The sequence below is a fragment of the Montipora capricornis genome, chromosome 7 (genome assembly GCF_036669925.1).
Source record: "Montipora capricornis isolate CH-2021 chromosome 7, ASM3666992v2, whole genome shotgun sequence".
Taxonomy (NCBI): domain Eukaryota; kingdom Metazoa; phylum Cnidaria; class Anthozoa; order Scleractinia; family Acroporidae; genus Montipora; species Montipora capricornis.
Window position 1 is genome coordinate 30,787,423 of NC_090889.1, and position 16,485 is coordinate 30,803,907.

The 16,485-nt window shown below is 38.4% G+C and overlaps 4 protein-coding genes across 7 annotated transcripts in view; 3 read left to right on the forward strand and 1 right to left on the reverse strand.

Moving 5' to 3' along the window:
• The window catches only part of LOC138056894 (uncharacterized), a 72,157-nt gene that overhangs the window by 26,838 nt on the left and 28,834 nt on the right, over nucleotides 1–16,485 (reverse strand). For all 4 annotated transcript variants that reach the window (XM_068902829.1, XM_068902831.1, XM_068902830.1 and 1 more), the window contains one exon: nucleotides 9,202–9,375. In XM_068902829.1, the coding sequence (XP_068758930.1) occupies nucleotides 9,202–9,375 (174 nt within the window). The remainder of the gene's footprint in view (nucleotides 1–9,201; nucleotides 9,376–16,485) is intronic.
• On the forward strand, nucleotides 234–8,755 carry LOC138056891 (uncharacterized). Its single transcript, XM_068902824.1, has 7 exons — nucleotides 234–720; nucleotides 4,554–4,786; nucleotides 5,384–5,498; nucleotides 6,144–6,223; nucleotides 6,318–6,362; nucleotides 7,200–7,345; nucleotides 8,207–8,755. Exons 1-7 carry the CDS (start codon nucleotides 414–416, stop codon nucleotides 8,367–8,369), a joined length of 1,089 nt encoding a protein of 362 aa, XP_068758925.1. The 5' UTR covers nucleotides 234–413; the 3' UTR covers nucleotides 8,370–8,755.
• On the forward strand, nucleotides 9,430–14,127 carry LOC138056880 (uncharacterized). Its single transcript, XM_068902807.1, has 2 exons — nucleotides 9,430–9,483; nucleotides 10,342–14,127. Exons 1-2 carry the CDS (start codon nucleotides 9,444–9,446, stop codon nucleotides 12,843–12,845), a joined length of 2,544 nt encoding a protein of 847 aa, XP_068758908.1. The 5' UTR covers nucleotides 9,430–9,443; the 3' UTR covers nucleotides 12,846–14,127.
• The window catches only part of LOC138056888 (uncharacterized), a 17,514-nt gene continuing 16,200 nt past the window's right edge, over nucleotides 15,172–16,485 (forward strand). Inside the window, exon 1 of the mRNA XM_068902821.1 lies at nucleotides 15,172–15,866. Within this exon, the coding sequence (XP_068758922.1) occupies nucleotides 15,548–15,866 (319 nt within the window). The 5' untranslated portion in view covers nucleotides 15,172–15,547. The remainder of the gene's footprint in view (nucleotides 15,867–16,485) is intronic.

The window sequence follows — 16,485 nt, forward strand, 5'->3', positions numbered from 1 at the left end:
TTATGTGCACTATAGGAAATCCAAACGCAGTCCTCTGGCTGCAAGTGTTAAAGCCAATACAAAGGAAACCTATTTTAAACAAAACGACCAAGTATTCTTGGTTCCTTGTCCAACCGCTTAAGCAATCTCATCGCCCAATGCTGAATTCTCGAGGAAGTAAATTTTTTATTAGAAACTTAAGTACGTCATTTGACCACAAAGGAAACACGATATGGGTGACTGTAATTGGAGCGAATATTGTTTTATTAAGTCAATACGGGAGCGAGCGAATCATGTTGTAGTCATATGAAAAGTATAACTGTCTCTTTACAAGTTCGATACGCACTGCCAGGATATATACCTGCCAAGAAGAGAGAGACAGCTTCAAATATCCATTTGTTACCTGATCAGCGATCCTTGAGTTCTCTACCAAGATGAAGATCTATCTCGTTGAAGTCTTGATATCTTTGTCACTTTGTGTCGAGCAAACTCTTCTTGAAAGTATCGAAATAAGGAGGTTCATTGGCCAAGACGAAGACTCGTTTTACATTCCACGAACGGTTTGCGATCTAGACAGCAGATACGAACAATTTTGTGCCTCTGGTCATGATATATGCGAAAGTCCGGACACAGTTACTGATAATCATTATTTGTGCTCGTGTCCGTCCGAAAATGCTACTGTAACAAATCGAGACAACCTTTGGAGATGCCGTGAAAATGTAGAGGTGCGAAGACATTTGGGTAAGTTTAAGTTATGTCATGTAACCAGGTATCTCTTCCATACGATATTCCTTTCTGAGTGTGTCCGTCCGTAAAATTTCTTATGCTCAACTCTATCGTTCGTTTATTTTTTGACTGGTTAACGATATCTTCATTTAAAAGCTTTTTCTCATTTAACTGCGAATGATTGAAAATCTACGATATTCGTCTTTCGTGTTTTCTTAAATCCCGTTAATGTTTGTCCACGAATAGTTTACAATTTTTCTTGTTTGTGCTTAGGAATTAATCATTAATGACATAAATCTATTATGTTAATACACTCAACTGTGCAGTACAGTCGTCATTCCATACAACGTACAGCAATAGGCCATTTCCGAGTTCATGTCTGCCTCCTCTTCAAAGCGAGTCTAAGTGCGAAGTTTTTGTGATGCTAATTAGTTCTACTTTACATATGAATGAAAACTAATTTTCAAAACAAAAACTTCGTACTTAGACTCGCTTTGAAGAGGAGGCGGACATGAACTCGGAAATGGCCTATTAAGGCATCCTCTCAAGCTTATCATTGAACAATGCAAACCATATTGTATTCTAAGAGTCTGATAATCTACATTAAAAAAAAAAACTTTTCTATTCTTATTGGATAAGAGCAATGCAGGTTTCAGATAACACAGTGCAGAAAAGAGGTTATGCTTTGCAAAAAGAAGTAACAAACCAAGCATTCTGATTGGTCAATGAGCAAAGAAATTCAGAGATTGGTGCAATTATTGCGTGATTGCGTGATACGCATGCCTTGCGTCTGCTTAACCATCTCGAATTTTATTATGCATATTATCAAAAAAGTAATCACATGATTTTTCTCGTGCTATTTGCAATAAATAAGAACTTGTAAAATTTTCTATAACTACAAATTTTGTTCGTCTTTGACAAATTTACTAGTGCTTATTTATGCCAAATTATACTTGTGATTACCTATAAAAAAGAAAAATAAAGCACACAGTCTAACGAAAGCAACCCTCAGGCAAGGGTTCAACTTCGAGTATCGCAACTAGTTTTCCGTTCTGAACACCGACCTAAAAAACCTAAGTAACCTCGCCCTCTTGACGAGACTTGTCCTTCAATCTCAAATTCTCTTATTTCCCACGAAAGACGATTTCTGTTTACAATTTAAAAATTTAAAGCACCTTTTTCATTGAAACTGAAATGTAAAAAAAATCTTACGATTTATAGCACTTTATTGAGATGTTCATGGTCACGTCATTTACTGCAATTAATGATAAAACCTGTGGTTGATCGACAAGGGGTTCTTTTGTTTCGGTAGTTGACAAATTTCAATATCAAAAGAAATTTTTGTAAACAGTGAATATCGCTATTAAGAACGTCTTTAATTTACGTAATTTAAGAATGTTTACGAAGGAAGAAAATGCCATTCATTGTTTTCGCGGTTCATTGCCGCCTCGGTCATAGTCATCATGGCACAGAGATTTAGCATTGAGTCTAAGAGAAACGGCAAATAGCAAACTGATCTTTGCCACAAAAAAAAGAAACAAAAAACAGTTTTGAATTTAAAGAACATATTTCGATGTTTCAAACATCGTCATCAGCTATATAGTGAGTATAACAGTAACATTTCTACAAGATGATCCGTATAAATATAACTATCAATACGATGATTCTTGATATATTAAATGTTCGTTGCAAGTAATTAATTTCAAACTAATCAATAGTTTTATAGAAAACAACTGATAGAACGGTAAAAGTTTAAAAGTGTAATGCTAAACTGGCATGTCAGTTGTTGATATTGTTGGCTGTTTTGAATTTATCTGCTTGTAACGAATATTAATCTACAAAGAATCATTGATAGTTATATATACGAATCTTCTTGTAAAAATTCTACTGTTCTACTCACTATGGCTGATGATGATGTTTGAAACATGGAAACATGTTCCTTAAATTTAAAAGGGTGGTTGTATTTTTAAAAATAATTGTAACACGTCTGCTATCAAGACCTTTTGGTCTTGATATCTGTAACTAAAAGGCAAGAAATAAGAATCAAGAAGTTTCTGTGGCTTTTGACAAAACGAAAACTTATACCTGAAATTTGCTGTTTGCCGAAAACGCCCTGCTGAGAAATACCAAGAAGTACCTTAAAGTGCCTAAAACTCCCAAACCATCTTTTGCCCAGATGAAACGTTGTATCATGCAGAGAAAAATGGCGCAATATATGAGCAAGAAAGAAGGACTGAGGAAGAAATAGAGAAAACTTTCCAGAAGCCCTTCAATGGAACAGTCTGGAACGATGTTGCTACAGCCAAAGACAACACATTTCTCAGGCATTATTTTCAGCTCTGACTAGCTCGCTCTGACCGAAGTCACAAATCAGGGCCTGGTTGTTTGAAGGCCGATTAAGTTCATCCAGGATTAGCGTAAATTTTCAACTTTTAATTTTGGTGAAAGTTTCTTTTGCTTATTTTTGTTTTTCAAGATTGACTTCTTTTACTGCAAAGCTTTCCCGAATATCAGCGTTGAACAACATTTGGGAGTAGAGAAGTAAACTCCTTGGTCAATCTTTAATCTCGGATTAGCGTTAATCGGCTTTTAAACAACCGGGCCCTCAAAGATTGAAGTCCGGATTCAATACGTCACAAATTACACTCGACCCATACCCTTTTGGCGAATTCTGCTGCTCGGTAATGGGTTTTCAAACCTCGCTTTTTCCGCCACTATGAAATTCATAGAAAATTCCGGTTTTGACCAAGAACACATCGAGACACCCATGACTGGAGACCGAACCTACCCTCTTTGCAGATGCCACAAAATTCTCAATAGGAAAACATCTGCTGAATTTGTTTTCTTGTGAGTTTTGTTGTTCGAGAAAAAAAAAGAGTACAAAAAAGTGATGCGGCCTCGTAAAGCGTGACTTTTAAGGGAAACCTCCGCTCCGACGAATGAATAATTTTAAATTTAACAAAATAATGTTTTCAATCAAACTTTCTTCACAAAAGTGCTTGGATCGAAAAGGATGAACTTTAGAATCACTTTTTAATTTCCCGGGCGTCGCCATCTTGAATAATTGTGGCGTGCGTGATACGATTAAACTCATTGTTTTCACACAAAGAGCTTTTGTTTTGGAACAATAGGGCAAACATGATACGTCACAATAGGGAGCTTAAGTACTCGCGTTTTTGAGACGTAGAGGGCAACCGGAAGAGAAAATTTCGCGTGCCAGGACAATGGTGTTTCCCAGTTTTTTATACTAATCATCTCTAATGGAGAAAAGATACTTAGCAAGGTAAATGTGGTTGTGCGAAAACAGGTTAAAAGGGAAAACAGCTCACTTCCAGTTGCCGTCCGCGTCTCAAAAACGCACGTGCTTAAGCTTCCTAATGATTCAAGATGGCGGAGCAGGGGAAATTTGAAAAGCAAACCAAGCGTTTTTAAAATTCAGTTATTTTAGATACAAAGGCTTCCATTAGAAAAAGTTCGAACACTTTTGATTGTAAACATTATGTTCTGTGGTTTTAAGTTATTTTATTGTTTTAGTGGAGGTTCCCTTTGATACATGCAGGGTTCATTAACAAATGAACACATGTCATCATCGTGACTTGCACTTGATGAAAACAGCGGATTACAAGAGGCATTTGACTATTTAAGACAATAAAGACTCTCTGCCTACCTAAACAATTATTCTGTTTCGACAAAGAGATCCTTTATCAATTCGGAGATGATGATACGCTAGCCTACGTGTAGCCGTACCCTCCCCCCGAGGGAAACATGGCTACACGTAGGCAAACCATACGCAAGTAAACTATAAAGTTTTTACACCACCTAATTGAACAACTTCATTTGCCACATAGGCTGTGAAATTAACAACTTATTTCACAATGAAGACAAGATAGAACCGCTGAGAGTGCTGAGTAAAACTGAGGAGGAACAAACGAAACTGAACAAAAAAGAATGTTACATTTCCCCTGACATCTCATGGTATATTGGATGCGATGGGAAAAGGGAGACACTGAAAGCCAACCAATTGCAAACAAGTTTTGGACTTGAATGGAACCAAGGAAGGCGAAAAGCATACTTTTTAAAGGTAAGATTGTCTTAAACTTCAACAACGAAACACACTTCAAAAAATGGCTCTAAGGCTAGGATGTGTTCCTTTGGGAGATGAAATTGTAAAATTTGCATGGAAGAAGCAAGAGTCCAGAGGATTCAGATAGAACATTCTATTCCAAGATCTCTGATTAAGTAACACCTTACTATGCCATGTTAATAAACCTCATATATAACCTCAGATATTCCGTGTCAGAAAAATCAGCACAGAGGCGAAACCTTGTAGGTCACAAGCGCGCCAGCCAAAGATAAAGCCAAAAATACAGCCATCATCGAAATCGATGGACTAACGAGGTGAGAAAAGAGAGAGTGAGAGAGAAGAGAATTCAGATGAAACCTTCGGTTGCTCGTTCTTACTAGAAAAGAATAGATGCTCACAAAATCTGCAGATATCAGTACAAAGACCAGACATTGATATTTTTCCGTCGCGTTTGTCCTGCCGAAATTTCAAGCCGCGTACTACCGCAAAGACGTCCGATGCTTTGCTAACTAAGAACAGTCGTCTGTCAAAAATAAAGCTAACAAAATCTATGCAGGAATAGATAACGTATCTTACCTTTTGTCCCACTCGTAGGTCTTGGATGACTCTTACCAGGGTCAAATAATCAAGCTTGGTATCAGATGTACATTAGGGCTTCCGGGCTACAACAACAGTTGCCTTCTTTTTAAAGTTCAAGGAAATTTTTCTTGTAAGTTATGCTGAGCAGTTTTTCAAACTTGTGTTTCTCTTAAAGTGGCACTAAATCTAAAATAAGCTTAGCCTTTTCTTTTAACCGCAAAATAATACACAGTTCACTTTTTTTCAAATTTTGCCCTTTTTTGGAGATTTTTAGCAAAATGTGTCCCTTCAATCAAAGTATTGTAGGCTCTAAGCTCTCTTGTTTAGGTGATATTGTAAAGCCCGCCGATGACTTTCTTTACAGCCCGATCCAGTAAAATTTCATTATTTGACGAAAGCTTGCAGACTCGTTCAAGTTATAAACGTCCGTCTTTGGCGTAGTCGCACACAATCGTTTTTTTTTCTCCTAAGCATGGCAAATGTCCAGCTCGATTCGAAAAAGGCTAATTTGCACTGACTCCTTTGACTGACAGACACAGGGAGGTGGGTGTGGTCCATTGGTAGGGGTGCGAGGGATTTCAGGGTTTCAACACAGATATGGCCACCAAGTTGATTTGTCTTCGGTTGTTCCGAATGCAAGTCGGCATACATTGTACAGCTCCCTGGAAGTTTCTTATCGTTGTTGTGTTTTTTTAAATCCTTTCCTTCTAGACACGCCCTGAAGCCTTAAATATGACCGTGAATACAGTAAATAAAGTTCTATATCTTTTCACAGGTCCTCTCGGAAAACAAGAAACCGATAAGTTATTCTCAACAACAGCTGCTTTCTCCGAAACAACATCAACTCCATCGAAGGTATTTATCGCCTTATAAATAAATAAAACCTACCTTGGTCATCATATGTTGGTCAACAAGAACATTAATTTTTATATTCAATTGATTTTTACAGGTGCCCAGAGAGACTTCAACACAGACGAAGCAAAGTTCTACAGAGGTAAATTTAAGAGCGTCGTCAATGTACCAGAAATCTTACTGATGAGAGAGTACGGAGTTTAATAATTGTACTGCACCACGCATTTTCTCCATAACAACGACGCGAAGTTACCAACTTTAAGGTTTTGATCCCAGCGTGAGCACAGAAATGTGAATCTTTCATTCTCTGTTTTTAGTCTGAAACCACTCGTACCAATTGATTTTTAGGACACTTCGCCCACATTACGACGTAAACGAGATCATGATGGAATAATCGCAAAAGACGTAGGATAGCGGAGAGTTATATTTCGAAGCGAAGTTGTCGTCAACGTCGCCGTCGTAGATCTCATTCTCCATAGTAGGGGGAAGAGGACGGAGGGGTGAGGTCCGGAAGAAGAGAGGGAGACAAGAAAAGAAGGGGGGGACAGGCAGAGGGAGAGAGGAAAGAGTCGATGGGAGTGAGGAAGAGGAAGAGGGCAAGGGGGAGAGGGAGCGGGAGTGGAGAACAAGAAACAAGAGGGGTTTTACAAGTCGGAAAACTATCAATGCGATTTGAATAATTTCAGAATGAATGAACACGGGCTTAGCGGTGTAAGTTTCTTCTACGATCGTTGAGAATGGTGATTGAAGCCAATGGTGTGCGGAAAGATCAAAACGTAGGGTCTTGTTCCTTATGTTAGTACTACGTGGAGCAATAGCACAACCACGATTGAACCATAGCACCATAAACATTTTTGTGCAATGGTTTTCGAATTACCTACGATTTAAATTCCTAATAAACAGGCTGCCCAACTAATGGAGCAAAATTACGCAAATGTTATTTATTATTAAATTGTTAATCCCCTTTTCTTCACTACAGGGTCGCTTTCAGCCCAGCTCGGGGGTGAGACAAACGGACGATTCGTCATCTAAAGTGCCTGTCATTGTTGGAGTTACAGCTTCCATAATATTCACAATAGTATTACTCGTCGTTGCCTTTCTTATTTGTCGACGATACAAATCCAGGTAACCGTCACAATATTGACATAGTATAATATTAAGTAAATGAACTTGAATAAGTTTTAAATGCCGCTCATCACATCCTGAATCAGGCTAAGGAAGGTTCACAAATTAGGAAACGATAATGCCAATTCTGTCCAGAAATGCCAGAAATTGTAGTTACACGCCCGATTATCCAACACGAAGTGTCACTTGATGATTCTGATTATGATCATAATAATAATAATAACAATAACAAGTATAGGTAATCACATGAGGCCGAGTACTATTAAGGATTAATTGCACGAGTGTTTTGGAAATTTTCCAAATTGCCCGAGTCGCGAAGCGACGAGGGCAATTTTGGAAAATTTCCAAAACACAAGGGCAATTAATCCTTAATAGTACGAGTACTCATGGGATTACTTGTTTATCAATAAAGGGCAAAATTACTCTTGATTACCAAAAATGCCCTCGATTAAGACAAAATGCCCTCTGTCTCAGCAAGTCAGCGCTCAGTAATTTTGCCCTTTATTGATAATAATAATAATAATAATGATGATGATGATAGCGATGGCGACAATGTTACTGATTGATGAGGGAAATTGTGAAGATAATGATGCTTATGATGATGGTGATAAATATAATAACAATGATGACGATAATGATAATGACGACGATAATGATGATACCGATGATGATGATGACGACGATGATGTCAACGATGATAATGATGATGACATAATGATGATGACGATGACGACGATGATAATGATGATGACGACGACAATGATGATGATGATGATGATGATGATGATGATGACGAGACATTTAAGAAAAAAATACAATCATGTATACCTTAACATATTATTGTCTCTTGTTCATTTACAGGCAAGAAAAACATGAACGTAAAAAGGTAAAAGCAGCAATCACTTTAGAGAGTGTCTTTTGTGTGTTATATAGTTGGAAAATTTTTAGACAAAAGAGAGCGTTTAGGTTTCAACTACAGGAGAGATACTGTTCTGGATATAGAGAAAAACTAATAAATTATTGACCGAACGCATAAATGGCGGCCAAAAATGTATTCTTTTGTTTATGTTCTAATGAGACTCACTAGCCTCGCACTCAAGCAACATTTCTGTTATATTTTGTTCCTGCAAACGAGGATAGTGAGGCTAATTAGCACATAAACGAAAGAAGATAATTCATGATATCATGCTCACCCTCATCCAATAATTGTTTAATATAGTGCAGATGAGAGGTAATTCAGTGCAAAAAGAAGTAATAAACCAAGCATTCTTATTGGTCAATGAGCAAACAAAGTCAGAGATAGCCAATCAAATGCGAGCCCTGGATGGCGCAATTTTTGCGTGATTGCAATTTTTGCGTGCATTCCTTCTGCTTCGCATTTTTTTTCATGTAAGTAATCACATAATTTTTTTCGTACAATTAGGAATAAAAAAGCATTGTATTTTTTTCAAAGACTGCAAATTGAATTTTTTTCGCCTTAAATTTAATTACTCGTGCTTATTTATTTCAAATCTCACTCGAAATCATGTGATTACCTATACAAAAACCTATCCACCTCATAGAGACCTCCACTTAGTTGAATCAATTAACTTGGTTGCCATAAACGGAAGTCCAGGTCTTTTCAGATCGTTCAAACAAAAGAGCTTAGTTTGTACTTGAAGGATACCTCTCTCTCCAACCAAATGCATCTTTCTCAAATTTTAGATTTAAGAAATAGTAGCTGCTATAAGTGCTATTAACCATTTCAGTCTAGAGAGTGAGACATATGGATTTTACTCGGTTTAAGGCCACACGATTTTACTCGTCAATGGCGGCCGCTTCAGAGATTAATGGGTTGTAGTTACAAAGTATCTTACTTGTCTCAAATGATGACTCACTCCAATTAATGGGCTTCACTTTTTGCTTGTCTTGAGCCACCATGATTCTTCCCTTGCGATCAATTCGAGGGCGTCCAAAGGATGCCACTATTTTCTTACTCTTTGAAAGTTCCACTCTGCGGTCTGGCATGACTTGATTGTTTGGTACAATACCTAGAAAGAGAAAATATTCATACTGTGCATTCATTTCTTCCTCATTGTAATAGAAGATAATTGACTGGATGTTGAGGAAACGCAGCCCCACTGCTAACTCGGAAACAGGTAAATAGGCTTAGAAGTACAATCAAATATACATCACATAGTCAATATACAAGGGCACCCACCGGGCAAATTAAGCCAAAAGCCTTTGAATGAGAGACATTTCTAGACTTCTTGCTATGTATATAAAAAAGGACGGTAAACCGAAGGTCTCATCTTAAAATGCTTCCTATAGATGGTTTGCAGCCAATCTCTAGATACATAGATAGCACTAGACCTTATTCCAAAATGGCCGCGTCATTTAAATATTCTTTTGTTTTTATTCAAATTAGCCCTTGATGCCTCGTTCTTGAGCTGAAAATTCAAACTCATATAGTGCCTCGAACGAGGCATCAAGGTCTAATTTGAATGAAAACAAAATAATTTCTAAATGGCGGCCATTTTTTTTCATTTATTTACTCGTTTGTTTTTGGCTTGGTTATCGATCGATCAATCACATAATTTGCTACGAGAGCTGCTACAGGACATCCCACTCTAACACCATCTTGGTGCTTCATATTCATTTAGATTTCGTCGTCAAGTTTCTTTTTATTCCAATTGTTTGCTCTTTCCAAGTTTTCATATTTCTAAAAAATGAACGAAATATTTTGCGCAACCATACCACCATATTGAAATCCCGTCTACTACTGAAGACCGGGTGATCTGCCTCTTAATAATCATCCATATGACTTCCAAGAGTGATCGATCGGTACGTAAATTCTCTTCACAATTTCAATTTAGTTGGGAGAATGAATGTTTCGATCATACCTGGTACTAGTTGGGAGAGTGAACGTTTCGATCGTGGAAAAGAAAGGGTTAGGAAACCAAATCATTTTGCTGGCTCAATTTTAATCAATACTTTCACTCTTTCTCGAACAACAGCTATGCAAGACTATGGGATTCCTTCATGGGAAGATCAAGAGGACAAGGGTCCCGTATACGCAGTCATCGCATTCCCAGAAAAGCACTCGAAAGACGAAAAAAAGGAGCCATTCCATTGTGTCGTGGAAGAGGCAGCACTGATTGACAAAGAAACGGAAAGAAGTGGTGCCTCAAAAAATCCCAAATCCGAAAAACATTTTAATGAGGATTACATTTATGCAGAGGTGAAAAATAGAAAGAAACGACGAGTTGAGAATTCCTTGAAGTTGCCCGACTTCATTAACTTGAAAGAAAACAGTCACTGTGGCAGTTCGGAAGATGAAACTGGACCTGTTCTAGAGATTCTGGGACCTTACGTGCGAGGAGCACAGGAACCAGATCTACCCGAGTTTACACCTGAAAAACCAGTGTATTTTACTTTGGAGGAATGTTTTTCGGATACATTTAGGCGAACTAACGACGACCTAGAGTGTGGAGATGGACCAATTTTCAGACTTGTGGGCGGCCCGGATCAATATCGGGCCATTTGCACTGAAGCGCTTGTTTACTACACCTTAAATGAATTTGAACAGGATGAAGAAAATGACAATAGTTCCAAGTTTACCATTGGACAAGTCTTTGATGAGTTGGAGGAACGCTTTCTCAACAAGGAATGTGAACCCGGGAGCACCAATCCAGAAAGACCAGAACCTATTCCCGAAAAGAGCTATACGGGTCGACAACTCGCAAATGCTTCTGAGCCGGTGTACAACTTTTTGGAGGAGCTTTTTCCAAAAGGCACTCCTACTTTTAGCCGAGGAACGATACAAAATGAAGATGGCCCGATCTACTTCCATTTGAGGCGACTAAAATCCAATCACTCTAAAGCAACCAGAATTCAGCCCAAATGGAGAGATGTGGAAGACGAAAATCCGACAGGAACAGACGGAAATAAAAAGACTAATCCCGTCTACACAAGAGAGCCAGCGTTTAATACCTTGGAAAGGTCTGATTCTGATAAACAGAATGACAGCAATGACATCTTTACGATTGAAGAGGCTTTTGATCAATTGCAGGACCGATACCTAAAAAACCCCGAAGAAGCCAAGAACGCCTCTTTAGAGAGACCAGGACTCGTTCCTCAGGCTCGTTCTTCGAATGAGAAACTTACGGGTGATTCTGAAGGCACAGGCGAACCAGGAAATAAGGTGCTTGGTAAAAAAGAAACTGTTCCATTTCAGCTGCTATCCAACCAGGACGGCCCAGTTTATTTGCATTTGAGACGGTTAAAATCCAACCATTCCAAAGCAACGAGAATTCGTCCTCAGTTGGAAAACGAAGGGGAGTGTGGCGACAAAGAAGGGCAAGATAACACAGATAAGGGACATTATGAAAACATTCCCATTTACGCGCGAGCTCCAGTTTTTTACACCTTAAAAAGGTCCGGAACTGAAAAGCAGAACAACAATAACACTTTGGTTACAATTGAACAAGCGTTCGATGAGCTTAAGGACCGTTACTTTGAAAAGCCCGAGGGAGCACGAAACAGTGACCCAAAAAACTCAAGTGTACATCTCCAGAAAGATTATTTGGATAGCGAGCAAACAAAGAATTCAATAGCTGAACCCGAACCAATGCTAAACCTTTTGGAACAAGTTCGTGGTCAAGGAACTTCTAAATTTCAATCATTATCCGACCATGATGGTCCGGTTTACATTCACTTGAGGCGTTTGAAATCCAACCATTCCAAGGCAACCAGAATTCGCCCAAGACTGGAAGGTGAATCCGAGTGTTCCGCTGTGAGGGACCAAACTCGAAAAGGCGTGGATGAAGATGGAGGGAGGGATCCAATTTACGCTCGTGCGCCAGTTTTTTACACCTTGAAAAGGTCTGGGTCTGATAAACAAGCTAAGGAAAACAACCTGTTTACAATTGAACAAGCCTTTGACCAATTGGAAGACCGTTACCTTAAAAAGCAGGAAGAAGCTGAGAACTCCTCATTAGAGGGGCCAAGCCTTACGCTAAAGTCACGCTGTTTGGATAGGAGAGGAGCGAACTACTCGGCAGGCACAAGCGAACCAGTGCTTAACAACATCTTTGACGAAGTTTGTGGCAAAGAAATTCAAGCGTTTTCACCGATATCAAACTACAGAGGCTCGATTTATTTCAATCTGAGGCGTTTAAGGTCTAATCATTCCAAAGCAACAAGAATTCAGTCTGAATGGGAAGATGAGCCGGTGTATAGCGTAATTGAAGAGCAATACCTTAAAGGCAGTGAGGGAAAAGATACCTCAAAAGAAGAGCCAATTTATTTAACGCTGGAGGAATTGTGTTCTGACACCCTCAAAAGGGACACAAGTGATAATCAAGATGACGATGAACTAGATGACGACATGATTTTCGTGGCACGTTATCTTGAAAGCACAGAGGATGCTGACTCCTCGGCGAGGCCAGTGTTTTACTCTTTGGATACATTTCGTACGAAGAAGTTCGAACGGAAATCCAGCAATGACCCTCAATGCTAAAATAAACGAAAAGAACTCGTAACAAGCCTGACTTGCATCACCATGGCATCACTCCTGATATCAGAGTGGTTTGGATAGATGCAAAACTCTGCTTCGATTCAATTTTTTTTAGGACGAACTTTCTAAAGCCAGTTTTAAGAAAAGTGGCCTGAAAAATGATGACCCATTCGTCTAGATTTTGCACAGAAGAGCCAAAAAATTACAAAAAAGTGACAGTTTTAGGACGAACTTTCTAAAGCCAGTTTTAAGAAAAGTGGCCTGAAAAATGATGACCCATCCGTCTAGATTTTGCACAGAAGAGCCAAAAAATTACAAAAAAGTGACAGCTCGGTATTTAAGTAAGCAAAACGTTTTGTAGGAGATACGCGAAATTTCAAAATGAATAACCAAGTAATGTTATACGAAATAAATATCAAAAAGCGTCAGTAGTATTTAAAAAGAATCGCAGCCATTTCGGTTGTAGATCCCTTCTTCAGTGTTAAGAATGACGTTCTTTCTTCGGCTTCTTTCACGAATTTGTTCTCTATGAAGAAGGTTTCTACGCCCGTAACGTCTTAGTTCCAAGAGAGTGAATTGGACAGAGAGGCGAAGAAATGATTGGGTCAGGAGAGACGTAGGTGTAACCTTTGAGCACAGAATGCTGGATGAAGCAGAAAAGGACCACTGAAGGTGAAGAGGTATATGGCAACTGTAGAAAGAAACGAAACCACGCTGGTTCCAAGAGAACACCTAAAAGGGAAGTCGGATTTCTCGAAAACAAAATGCACAGGGCCATACTATGAAAATTTAAAAAGAAGGTTAGGGTTAGGGTTTTTTTTCTAATTAATTACGTTTAAGTACTTTCCATCATATACAAAATAAAATCGCTTGAAAGAATAGAAATATTTTGCTCGCAAATTTGGGGCTGTCACACAAAAGAATCCCGAACTTTGACAATGTCTTATTTTAACGGTCTATGCGTCATTGTACATAGACGCGAAAAAACAAAAAACAAAATGGATGTAGATGAATGCTCTACGATGTAGTTTCTACCACTGAAATATAAAAAAAATAGTTTCTACTGCTGAAGTAGTAATTGACAAAAACATTAAAAAATTCCTTGCCCCAAGAACAAACTTGTAAAAGCAGATATTTTGCTGTATAGGTAAACTGACGTCGACAGGCGGGGCTAAATGCGATGCATGTTGCTTCAGTACGATAACCTCCCCTCTACTTTCCTAAATAGTTGAGATTTGGATTAAGGTTGTTTTTAAAAAAAATAAAAATCAAGTACAGAAGGGAACTGACGAGCCATACGTGCTAGTCAATTTCATAATGAAAAGAAAATGTATGAATATATAAAAGCTTAATTATTTAAAGTGCACCTAAACCCAAATATTTTTTGTTCCTAATGTAAATCTCCCCATCCAAAGCAAACATCTGCCAGCATTGTTACGCACAATTTCGCTTTTTCTGTGCCGTGCAAGCCACGTAAACTTGGCAGAACTAGCAGTAATTTGGACCCACGACCTTGATGTGAGAGGCATGGGTCTATTCTCGATTTTACGGCACAAACTGCTTTGCATTCCTATTTTCAAAGAAATGTTGCATTGCAAAGCAGTTTGTGACAAGTTTGCTTTCCGAGGAGAGATCAATATTGTACACTAAAAATATTTGGGTTTAGGTGCACTTTAACTAGCAATTTGTTAACTAACTAACTAAATGACTAACTAACAACCTTTCTAACTAACTGCTGATTTTAGCCCAGGTGGTATATGGGCGCTCAGGGTCGAAGACCGTTTCAGCTGTAATTTGGGAAGAAATATACTTTTTCCAAACAGCACGCCGAGTTGAAATACTTGCCTAGGAATCTCAAACTATAATATACAAATTTATTTTGAGAAGGGAACAAACTGTGGAGCGGATATCCATTCACTTCCGATAAATGGAAATGCATCAAACTGGCCAACTATTTTTTCTTCCTTGTCCACTGACCGCTCAACCAATCTCATCGCCCATTGTTTAATTCCCAAGGAAGTAAATTCTTTGATTGGGATGAAACTATATTATGACGAAAACAAGTTAGAGTCTTGAATTCAGATTCTTTCTTTGAGGTTAAGGAAAACGCATCAAAAGCAATCCTACCAAGCAGTTTATTAAAAAAACATTGATGATCCTTTTTTGTCCTAAAAAATAAAAAACCCTTTCCTTCCAGGATCATCCAGACAAGTGCAAAACGTAGCATTAGGGACACGTCGAATGATACTTAGAATTCGCGGACGTCATGCCGCAGAATCGAGGCTCGTAAACAGTTTATGTGCACTATAGGAAATCCAAACGCAGTCCTCTGGCTGCAAGTGTTAAAGCCAATACAAAGGAAATCTATTTTAAACAAAATGACCAAGTATTCTTTGTTCCTTGTCCAACCGCTTAAGCAATCTCATCGCCCAATGCTGAATTCTCGAGGAAGTAAATTTTTTATTAGAAACTTAAAGTACGTCATTTGGCCACAAAGGAAATTCGATATGGGTGACTGTAATTGGAGCGAATACTTATTAAGTCAACACGGGAGCGAGAGAATCATATTGTAGTCATATGAAAAGTATAACTGTCTCTTTACAAGTTCGATACGCACTGCCAGGATATATAACTGCCAAGAAGAGAAAGACAGCTTCAAATTTCCATTTGTTACATGACCAGCGATCCTTGAGTTCTCTACCAAGATGAAGATCTATCTCGTTGGAGTCTTGATATCTTTGTCACTTTGTGTCGAGCAAACTCTTCTTGAAAGTATCGAAATTAGGAGGTTCATTGGCCAAGGCGAAACCTGGAAATCGGTAAAAGACTCGTTTTACATTCCACGAACGGTTTGCGATCTAGACAGCAGATACGAACAATTTTGTGCCACTGATATATGCGAAAGTCCGGGCACAGTTACTGATAATCATTATTTGTGCTCGTGTCCGCCCGAAAATGCTACTCTAACATATCGAGACAACCTTTGGAGATGCCGTGAAAATGTAGAGGTGCGAAGACATTTGGGTAAGTTTAAGTTTTGTCATGTAACCAGGTATCTCTTCCGTACGATATTCCTTTCTGAGTGTGTCCGTCCGTAAAATTTCTTATGCTCAACTCTATCGTTCGTTTATTTTTTGACTGGTTAACGATATCTTCATTTAAAAGCTTGTTTCCCATTTAACTGCGAATGATTGGAAATTTACGATATTCTTCTTTCGTGTTTTCTTAAATCCAGTTAATGTTTTGTCCACGAATAGTTTACAATTTTTCTTGTTTGTACATAGAAATTAATGACATAAATCTATTGTGTTAATACACTCAACTGTTCAGTACAGTCGTCATTCCATACAACGTATAGCAATTAAGGCATCCTCTCAAGCATATCATTGAACAATGCAAACCATATTGTATATGCTAAGAGTCTGATAATATACATTTAAAAAACTTTTCTATTGATTGGATAAGAGCAATGCAGTTTTCAGATAACACAGTGGAGAAAAGGGGTTATGCATTGCAAAAAGAGGTAGCAAACCAAGCATTCTGATTGGTCAATGAGCAAAGAAATTCAGAGATTGGCGCAATTATTGCGTGATTGCGTGATACGAATGCCTTGCGTCTGCTTAACCATCTCGAATTTTATCAT

Bases quoted from the DNA above. Each gene is read 5' to 3' on its own strand.
- LOC138056880 (XM_068902807.1), top strand. From the start codon at position 9,444: ATGTTGAGGAAACGCAGCCCCACTGCTAACTCGGAAACAG. The intron at 9,484-10,341 runs GTAAATAGGCTT...CTCGAACAACAG, and splicing joins CACTGCTAACTCGGAAACAG to CTATGCAAGACTATGGGATT.
- LOC138056891 (XM_068902824.1), top strand. From the start codon at position 414: ATGAAGATCTATCTCGTTGAAGTCTTGATATCTTTGTCACTTTGTGTC. The intron at 721-4,553 runs GTAAGTTTAAGT...TTTGCCACATAG, and splicing joins AGAGGTGCGAAGACATTTGG to GCTGTGAAATTAACAACTTA. The intron at 6,363-7,199 runs GTAAATTTAAGA...TCTTCACTACAG, and splicing joins CGAAGCAAAGTTCTACAGAG to GGTCGCTTTCAGCCCAGCTC.